This window comes from Cariama cristata, unplaced genomic scaffold (assembly GCF_000690535.1).
Source record: "Cariama cristata isolate BGI_N322 unplaced genomic scaffold, ASM69053v1 scaffold12910, whole genome shotgun sequence".
Classification (NCBI taxonomy): Eukaryota; Metazoa; Chordata; class Aves; order Cariamiformes; family Cariamidae; genus Cariama; species Cariama cristata.
Window position 1 is genome coordinate 1612 of NW_009594128.1, and position 9623 is coordinate 11234.

Below are 9623 nucleotides of genomic sequence, written 5' to 3' on the forward strand. Positions count from 1 at the left end.
TTTTCTTGACACTGTTCTTCCTATTTTCTTCCCCATCCTGCTAGTGGGGAAGAGGAGTGAATGATCAGCTTGGCTGCTGGCCAGAGTCAACCCACCACAGAAATACAGAGAACAGATGATCTTTAGCGAAGTTACTAAATAGGCAGTTGTTTTCAGTTTGTTGTGTTTACAAAGTGCTGATGTAGAAATGATGTAGAATCCCATTAGTTGCAGAATTTGGGCTTTGCTCTGGTTTTGCTAAGCTCAGGTGGAGTGATAGTTACTGTTATCAATAGATAACTTGGCATCAGGATCTAGTGCTTTACGTTTGTTATTGAGCGAGGGGTTTGTACAAGGGATATTCTCAAAACACTTGTCATTGGAGCGTTGGGTTCTTTTTTTTAAAGGGATGTAGGCATTTGCTAGAGAAGCTTGTGTTTGTTCTGAGAGTACTGTGCTATGTATTTTGTGGTGTTAGATTATGTTGAAAATTGGGGTATGTTTAAGTCAGTCTATTAAAGTGATTCTTCTTCTTATATTTGAAAGGCAGTAAACATACAGGGAAAATACTGAAGTTTGCTTTGCAAATTGAAGTTTCTCCTTGTTGGATAGTCTTGCTCTTTCATTTGATTGTCTTAACGGTGTACGTTAAGTGCAGTGCTGGACTGGTGAGTAGCATACTCTTGTTGTGACCTCTGAAAGCAGGTGGATTTCAGAAGAATGGACACGTCCTGTAATCTTGAGATGGACTTACGCCTCTTTCAAGGATTCAAAAGAATTGAATTGAGAGGTTTTTTCCTCGATGTACTGTCAGTCTATTTCATTTCAACAGTTCAGTGTGACACAATTGATGACCAAGTAATCTCATCGTGTTTTCATCATTTCCAGAAGTCAACTTAAATTTTGAATTTCTTTTGCTTCTAAAATGGAAACACAAAAGATGCAGTGCATAGCATCTTGGAACGTGGAAGGAGTTCTTCATAGTATCCCAAATTGTGGGTTCATGACATACTTGGCTTTAATATTAGCCACTGCTATGGATGAGCTGCAGCAGTGTAGCAGAGTATGTAAAGCAAAGTACAGATATCAGCCATTAATTCTGTTTCGTTTTCTTTCCACAGTTAAGTTGATTTTACAGAATTTATCAGGTCTTCAAAGCAGAAACAGGTAAGCTGCCAAAAGCTTAACACTTCTCACTGAGTATTGTGACAAGATCATACACGGCCTTTTTTTCTCAGAGACTTGTGGCTTGGAACTAGGATATGCTCTCCTGAGTGCATGTGGCTGCTGCAGTTAATACTGTGACTACACGAAAGAGACAACATTTTTGAACGCTGAGAAAACATACGTTATTGAACAGAACTGATCACTGGGTAGAGCAACTTGTCAAAGCAGTAAAGTCATCACTGTTGGTGAATTACTTCATTTTCCAGTGACGTAGTTACCCTTTTTCCTTTCTCCTTTTATCATCTATTATTTTCTGTGTTACAATCACAGGTGTCCTGTTCAACAGTAAACAGGATTTTTTTTTTGTTCCTTAGGACTGGGCAGAGATCTTTGGCATACAATATGCTGTGAAAGACTTTAGCTGTTCTTTAGGTATCGTGGATGGTGAGGAGTGACTTAGGTGGATTTTGTTGCCCTTAGGACAGGGAATATTGATAGACTTGTGCACATGTGCTGGTGGAGTAGCTAATTGTTCTGACTAATCAACTTTCAGTGAATCTTGTTTTAATCTTGTTCTTATGAACTTGTGGGTTTTTTGATACCTTCTCTCTTGATTGAGACAAGGACATTCATTAAAAAGGCTCTAGCTTCTTAAGTGTTAAGATACTGTAATAGCTGAGTACTAAAGACGTGCTATCATGTGTACCTTTTTGTCTGCAGGTGATTTTTGCTGTGGGTTGAGCTCAGCATGGCTGTAGTCATCCGTTTACAGGGGCTTCCTGTTGTTGCGGGTCCTGCAGATATTCGTCGTTTCTTCTTGGGATTGAATATTCCTGATGGAGGTGTGCATATTATTGGAGGAGAGATTGGGGAGGCTTTTATTATATTTGCAACAGACGAAGATGCACGGCGTGCCATGAGCTGTTCGGGAGGGTTTATCAAGGACTCACGCGTAGAGCTCTTTCTCAGCAGCAAGGCAGAAATGCAGAATACCATAGAAATGAGCCGGAAACGATTTGACCGTGGGGTACGAGAAACTATGTCTGGCTCTAGAGGAACAGGTACCAATCGTTCTGGTGCATCAGGTGTTGGAGACATTCCACATTTAGTCCCGGCTTTTCCAAAAGGAGTAAGTAAACCTGGTTATGGTCCACCAAATCATCCAGAGGCTGGTTTCCATACCAATGGCACAAGACATGGTGATATAGGTATGCCTAAATCAAGCTATCAGTCAAGAAAGGATTCTCATCCATTTAACCCAGATGATCTTTACTTATTTCTACGTGGTATACCTTACTCTGCAACAGAAGATGAAGTACGTGCTTTCCTTTCTGGGATACATGTGGATGGAGTGATTCTGATAAAGCATCGCAATGGTTTAAACAATGGTGATTGCTTGGTAAAATTTGCTACGCCTGGTGATGCGTTAGAAGGACTTAAACGTCATAGACAATACATGGGTCAGAGGTTTATAGAAATTAGCCCAACTACAGAGGAACGGTGGATTGAATATGGTGGGAGGGTTGACATGCCAAATGAAATAGATCACTTTTTGTGTGAAGACCGTTCTCCAAGAAGTTCAGGCTACATGCATTCAAGGAAGCATTCTCATTCAAGATCACCAAGGAGACAAAGAACACGTTCTCGTTCATCTCCCCACCAGGAATATTACATACACTTAAGAAATCTATCTACTAATGTGGAGAAGAGAGATTTGAGAGCTTTCTTTCCTGATCTGGATATATGCAGCAAACAAATCAAGCTTCTAACGGATAAGCATCAGAGGAGGACTAGAGATGCCTTTGTGATGTTAAGGAGTGAGAGAGATTATCAGGCTGCTTTGGAATGTCATAGAAAGGTTCTTCTCAATCGTCCCGTTTACATTTTTCCAATTTCAAGAAAGTCAATGTTGAAAATAATTGATTCTTGTGAGAGGAAAAGATCACAGGACAGAGATCATCCTGGACAGGCTATACCAGAAAAAAGTTACCGGGAAGGTCATTCTGGCCCTAAGGTGTGTGTTTATGTAAGGAATTTTCCATTTGATGTGTCAAAAATTGAAGTGCAGAAGTTCTTTGCGAGATTTGATGTTGATGAAGATGATATTTACTTGCTCTATGATGACAAAGGAGTTGGGCTGGGAGAAGCATTAGTGAAATTTAAATCTGAAGAACAAGCCATGAAAGCGGAAAATCTAAATCGTCGAAGATTCTTGGGAACGGAGGTATTAATAAGACTTATATCTGAAGAGCAGATGCAGAAGTTTGGTGTAACTGTACCATTGTCTGCACCAAATGAAATGCAGGGTCATTCACATCCATATGACAGAGGTGAGCTTTCCCGTCCAATTGGTTCACCATCTGGGCCACCCCAAGGGCCACCCATGCATTCATTTGGTCCCCCTGGAAACTTCAGGCATCCTTCTGAATTTAGGCACCCCCCTGAGGACTTCATGTGCCCCCCTAAGGATTTTAGAGGTCCGCCACCCCTCATGGATTTTGGTGGCGACAGCGAACCTTTTGGCAGAATGGAGTTTGGTAATAATAAAATGGGAAGCTTTCCTGAAGGAAGATTTATGCCGGACCCAAATTTCAGTGGTGGTTCTGAACGTGTTGTTCCTATTCGATTGAAAAATTTACCTTTTAAAGCTACTCCTAATGAGATTCTGGATTTTTTCTATGGCTACAGAGTGATACCAGAGTCAGTTTCTGTGCAGTACAATGAACAAGGATTACCTTCGGGTGATGCCATCGTTGCTATGACAAACTATGAGGAAGCTATGGCTGCTATTAATGAACTGAATGATAGGCCAATTGGTCCCCGGAAAGTTAAGTTGAGCTTGCTGTGAAGGAGGAAAAGATGCTCTAGAGTAAAACAGTCTAGATTTGACAGTATTGACAGTTATTTTCACTTTTTTAATTACTGGAAGATGCAGAAGAAACAGTTTCCATCAACGGTTGTAAATAATACCTAGTTCAGGTGTTTAGCTCTTGGTTGAAATATCTGTATGGTTAAGATATGAGAACTGTATCGTGCCTACTTCTTGTGGCAGAGAAGAGCCCAGAAATTCTGGAGGACACTGAATGTCTTACATGAAGGTGTAAAGGCATGGAGTTGTAATGCTTTGGGGTTTGGTTTTGTTTGGTTTTTTTTTTTAGTTTGCTTTAATTCCATGTCCCATGACTTTGCATCAAATAAAAATGTAAGTGCTGGTTGATTGACCACACAAACGGTTCAAATAGAAGAACTTCAGTGCTACCTGCATTAGTAAATAACACTTTTTACTGAGGTTAGCTTAATAAAATTAAAAAATGACTGTTTTTTTTTGTGTGTGTGTAAAGTGTTCAGGTTTTGTTCAGTTTCATGTGTTTGCAGGCATTCCTATTAAAAGAAGAAAAAAGAGCTTCCTGTTCACATTAGCTGGCTTTGCAAGTTTTTTTAAATAAAAAAGAAATTGCCATTAAATGTGTGTCTTATATTTAAAACTTGTATAGTTAATGATCTCAACTATTATGCTCAGCATACATGAGTCCTGGTGAGAATGATGCTGGCTGCTTCCTCCAGAAAGAGTGCACTATTACACTTTGTTCTCACAGCAACGAATAGGTAGTTCACAAGACTGCAAAGTCTGTATTAATCAGTTGGAGAGGCTTTCCTGTTCTCTTCACTCACTGTGGTACCCTGAGGGAGAACATGAATGTTGGAATTGGATCAAGAATTCTGACTTCAGCCCGAGCTTGCAGAGTGGTCTTTGTTTTATCTCTGCATGCTGGTAATACTCATATTAACTTGCTAATGATGTCTGGATGCATTCCAGGTCAGTCTCTGATTAGTTTTAACTAACATCTGTTACTGGCAACCAAGCTGACAACCGACTATGTTATTTTCTTATGTAAGAAAATAAATGCTTATGTCAGTATTTAATATGCTTTGATTGGTTTGGTATCAGCATATTTAAATTTCATGAAGAAATAAAAGCTAGCCTGTTTGAGGTAAAAATGGCATCTTGAAAAATTCAGGTTTAGTAGGAAACTTTGGTTGTGTGGATAAGGACTTTGTTGACATTGCAGCTGTACAAGATAGTACTTGGAGTACTAAAGAATTTAATGACGTGTTAGTCCCCTGTCAAACTAAGACAACAAAGTTTCAACTTGGCAAAGAAAACTTGTTTTAACATTTGCTCTGGCAATACCAAGAAATCATAGATTCATAGAGTAGTTGAGGTTGGAAGGGGCCTGGAGGTCTCTAGTCCAACAAGAACAGGTAATGCAGGGCCTTGTCCCTTGGATTTTTAATAGCTCTAAGGATAGAGCCTCTCTGGGCAGCCTATTCCAGCCAGTGACTGATCATCCTCGCTGGTGGTTAAACCTTAATTCCTGTTTATGTAAAGACATCATCATCACTAAACTTCCATGTAAACTCTTTTAAGTAGAAGCAAATAAAATTAAGATAAATTTTTTTGTTCTATAATTTTCAAAAGGATAGCGTAGCTTGCTTTCTTCTGCATACTATTTGTCCTCTGTTTTAAGTGCTAGGAAAAAAGCATTTTGAATGAGAATGATAATGTCAAGTCTGTATATGTAGACACCTCTGAGCAAAGAAACTTAAATGTGGCCAAGTTTTCAAATTCCGAACACTTACATACTGTTTTTTGCTGTCAGGTAGGAGTTAGCTTCAGATGCGTACTGTTCTGAATCCTCCCCTGAATTTAAATGGAATTAAAATAAAACCCAACAAATTGGTGCTTTTATTTCATAGCTGCTATAAAAGAGATCCAATGAGTCAAAAGCCTTTGCAGGGAAAATAAAGATGTGTTACGAGAATCCTCAAAATAAACTTGTCTGACCTAATCATGTGGTTGAAAACTTCGTAATTATTTTTGTAAGCTAACATCACCTTTACTACTGATTCTCACCTCTGTATTATTGGCTGTGTTGTAAATGTGAATGCAGCTAACTTCTCCAGTTAATCAGCTTTAGATGATTTGTTGGTTTTAAAGTTCTTAAGAGGAGATTTCAAACATTGAAAAGAAATTGGTAAACTTTTTACCATGCTTCTAGAGTAGCCTTGAACACACATGTGAATTCTTGTAGTGAAAAAAAGGATCTGGAGGCTGGAAAGATAGGGGAGTTTAGTAGGTTTTCTGCCAGTTAAGTGTGAGAGTATCTTTTACAAAAAGCATTGTCTGTTTTCAAGGAAGTTAGAGTAATTGCTGATAAAATACCATTAATTTTTGGGATGGTAAACTTTTTTCCCCCTTAGTGAATACATAAAAAGAGTCATAAAGCTTATAATGGCAGAGATCATAATTTCATAATTAAGGCATTTCAAACTGTTTTTTGTTTGCTCTACAGCTAATTTGCCTTTAATTTAAAGCCAGATTAGAGTTCATGACTAGTCTAGGTTAATCTGAGATGTCTGATTGATAGGCCAAAAAAAGTCGTTTTTTTTAAAGGTCTTTATAGACAAAAGCTGTATGTCAAAGTATGCACAGATGATTTGAAGCACAGGGAAACTGGGAAGGGATGCCAGTACCTCAGTTAAATAATAAGGCTAACAGGATAGTTAATTCTCAGTATAGCTGTTGTCTTGCTAGTAGGTTTTGGTGGGTGTTTCAGGTTCCCCTCCCCTCCCCCCAATTGGGATGTGTATGCATATATATAGGCATTATATTCTGATTCCGTGCCCTTTCACAGGTGGTTCAGGTGCATGGTGTGGTGACAGCATTTCCTGATAACAGGGTTTTATAACTTTAGATGTTTAATCGTTTGGAGGCACTGTACTTGCAGTATAAAGGACAGATCAGAGACAGGCTGTACTTGCATGGCTTGACTTACTGCTTTTCCTTTTCAAGTACCATCCATAGAGTAAAAGAATAACAAATGAAATGCTGCAGTTTGTGGTGCTGATATAAAATATAGCTAGTTTCCTTAGTTATGCTTACTCTGAAGTTGCTTTTGCTACCATTGTCCAAAAATTATGATTTAAAGGGGAACAGTCTCTGTCATGAAAAACTAGTAATAGTGATCACATACAGAAGCAGCTTGAGGCATTCAGGATAGCTGTAACAGGAGAACCTGATGAGAAGAAGAAGATAATCCTTAGTCCCAAAGGGATGGGCTGGCATGTTCAATGGAATGGCAAAATACTCTTAGCAAGAATGGATACAAGCCTGCATTATCTAGGTGTCAGTAGTCAAAAAAATACATGAGCAAATGGAGTCCTGTCAGTCTTGCAGTAAGCAAGCACTTAAGCCATGAGAAAAATATTTGCAAAAGTATCTTTAGGTAGTATTTAATTCTGTAATTACATTCTAAACTCTTCTTCTGGCTTTAAAATACTTTAATCGGTGACTTTTTAATCTATAGTTTCAAAGTCACACAATTTCCGTCCAACATGCAAACTTAGGACATCATATATGCAAGACAAAGTTGTCCAACACCGTATTTCTCCCTTTCTGTAAGTTTTTTTTTTTGTAATTCCTAAAGTCAACTTTTTTGTAAGGTAGGGGAGGAGAAGGAATTTGAAGCTGCTGAGAAAAAAAAATAATCTATTTCTGTACCCTAGCTACTAATGTTTTAGTGGGAATTAATCTAAACACTGCTTCCTTTTTTATTCAGAATTCCTTTTTCAAGGCATAGTACAGAAATAATCACTATTTGCATATATGTGTATTATATGAAAACTCGGTATAGTCATGAACTATGTGTTTTGGAGTTGGACTACATGACTTCACTGAATATGAAATGGCAAAGTGGTGATCATGATAAGTCTGATGTTGTGATACAAATATTTATTGAAGTGTCCTACTCGCTGAAATAGATAGAATTAGTTACCTAGATACTTCTTAAGTTTTGGTGATTACTATTCTGCTCCTTGTCAACAGTAGTTCGATGTCAATAGTATGTAATTCTGGTGTAAAACTATTTTCTGGTTTTAAAACAAAACCCTATATTGTGACATTTTCACTTATATTTTCACAACATTCATTTTGGGCAAAACCTGTTTTTTCACCTGTCAAAACAAGTACTTTGCATCAGTGGACAAAGGTAGCATCAATATTAAAAATGCACTTGCTGGTTTATTTCTGTAACTGAAAGAATATTTGGTTATAACTTAAGATTGTTTTCCCAGTTACAAGTTTAAATTCTAGATTTATACATGTGTTCTTTCTTTAGCGGATACTAAAGCTGGAGATAAACAATATGGTAGCAGCTTTCTAGCAGACAGTTGTATGCTATTAAAAAATGAACACGCATAAACACCGTCTCCAAACGGTAAGAAATTGCACTCAAAATATGTAATTTCTTATATGTTTGATGGAATCAGTTAACTGAATCAACCAGTTAAACACATGAAACTTGTGAACTATATAAAATATCAACTAGTTTTATTATGAAGGCACTTTTATTTGAAAGCAAAGCAGCACTAAAAGTAGATCTTGGGCTAGGTCCTTATTTGTGAATGTTCATTCTGTATGTGTGAAGGAATCAAAAGTCTTCTTAGTCAAGCCCAAGGTAAATGAGAATGAGAAAACGATACACCTTGCCCTGCCTTCTGCCGTCCAGGGTGGGTAACAAAATGAAATCTAACAGGGTTGTTGCTGTAAGCGGTTTCTTGACTACTGCAGTTACTTCAGGATATATAAAAGCACTTATGACAGGTATAGCTAGAGTACTTAATAAATCCAAGAGGTGTGTAACGAGAGAATAAGGTAATATATTGGCAAAGTAACAAGGAAACCCTTCTGTTCATAACTGCTTCTCAGCTTAGTGCAGTTTTTGGACACTGTTCATCATGTAAGTTTAAGCAAATGTGACTGCAGTATAACATCTATGCAAATATAATACACGATTCTATTTAAATATTTCATTTTCTAGCTACTGAAACTGTCCATTTTCAGCAGATTTTGTTCTGTTCTTTGAAACTGGTCATTTGTTATTCGGGCACTCTACTACTAGTGCCAATTCTTGCTCCTGTTGGAATTTTAAAAATACAGCCTCAGTTAAGTTTTTAACATACAAAGCCTTTACATAAACAGAAATATTTTTTCCCAATCAAAATAAAAAGACTCTTAGAACAGTTTTGTTATCTCACTTCCTTAGTAGCATCTAATTCCTCATCCTCATCTTCATCTTCCTCCTCCTCATCTTCATCCTCCTCTTCCTCATCATCATCGTCATCTTTTCTTAGCATACTGCTGGAAATCTGCCAAAACAAAAATCCAACAAAAGTAAATCAAGTGTGTGTTCTCCTGAAAGAAAAACAATTATCTTTTGTTTTCATCTAAGTACTTGCAGGTTTTTCCTTTAGGGGGAGGAGGGCAGTTGTTTATCCCTTAACCCTTCGACTTCTAGTAACATGCACAATGCCAACAGAAAGATATATGGGACAGAATATAAGTACAGTAATGATTTTTAACAGCTAAAAAAAATCCCCATAGTCCTGAGAACTATTATAGGATAGGGCACGATCAA

General features: G+C 37.7%; 2 protein-coding genes across 2 annotated transcripts in view; one reads left to right on the forward strand and one right to left on the reverse strand.

Annotated features, from left to right (window-relative positions):
- The first annotated feature begins 915 nt into the window (after nt 1-915).
- Nucleotides 916-4611, forward strand: RBM12B (RNA binding motif protein 12B). Its single transcript, XM_009696823.1, has 2 exons — nt 916-1146; nt 1867-4611. Exon 2 carries the CDS (start codon nt 1895-1897, stop codon nt 3992-3994), a length of 2100 nt encoding a protein of 699 aa, XP_009695125.1. The 5' UTR covers nt 916-1146; nt 1867-1894; the 3' UTR covers nt 3995-4611.
- Nucleotides 4612-9234: 4623 nt separating this feature from the next.
- The window catches only part of FAM92A1 (family with sequence similarity 92, member A1), a gene marked incomplete at its 5' end in the record, with an annotated part of 7492 nt that continues 7103 nt past the window's right edge, over nt 9235-9623 (reverse strand). Inside the window, one exon of the mRNA XM_009696835.1 lies at nt 9235-9354. Coding sequence (XP_009695137.1) covers nt 9235-9354 — 120 coding nt within the window. The remainder of the gene's footprint in view (nt 9355-9623) is intronic.

What these genes read in the sequence shown, in the direction of transcription:
- RBM12B (XM_009696823.1), top strand. Translation starts at nt 1,895, where the DNA reads ATGGCTGTAGTCATCCGTTTACAGGGGCTTCCTGTTGTTGCGGGTCCT.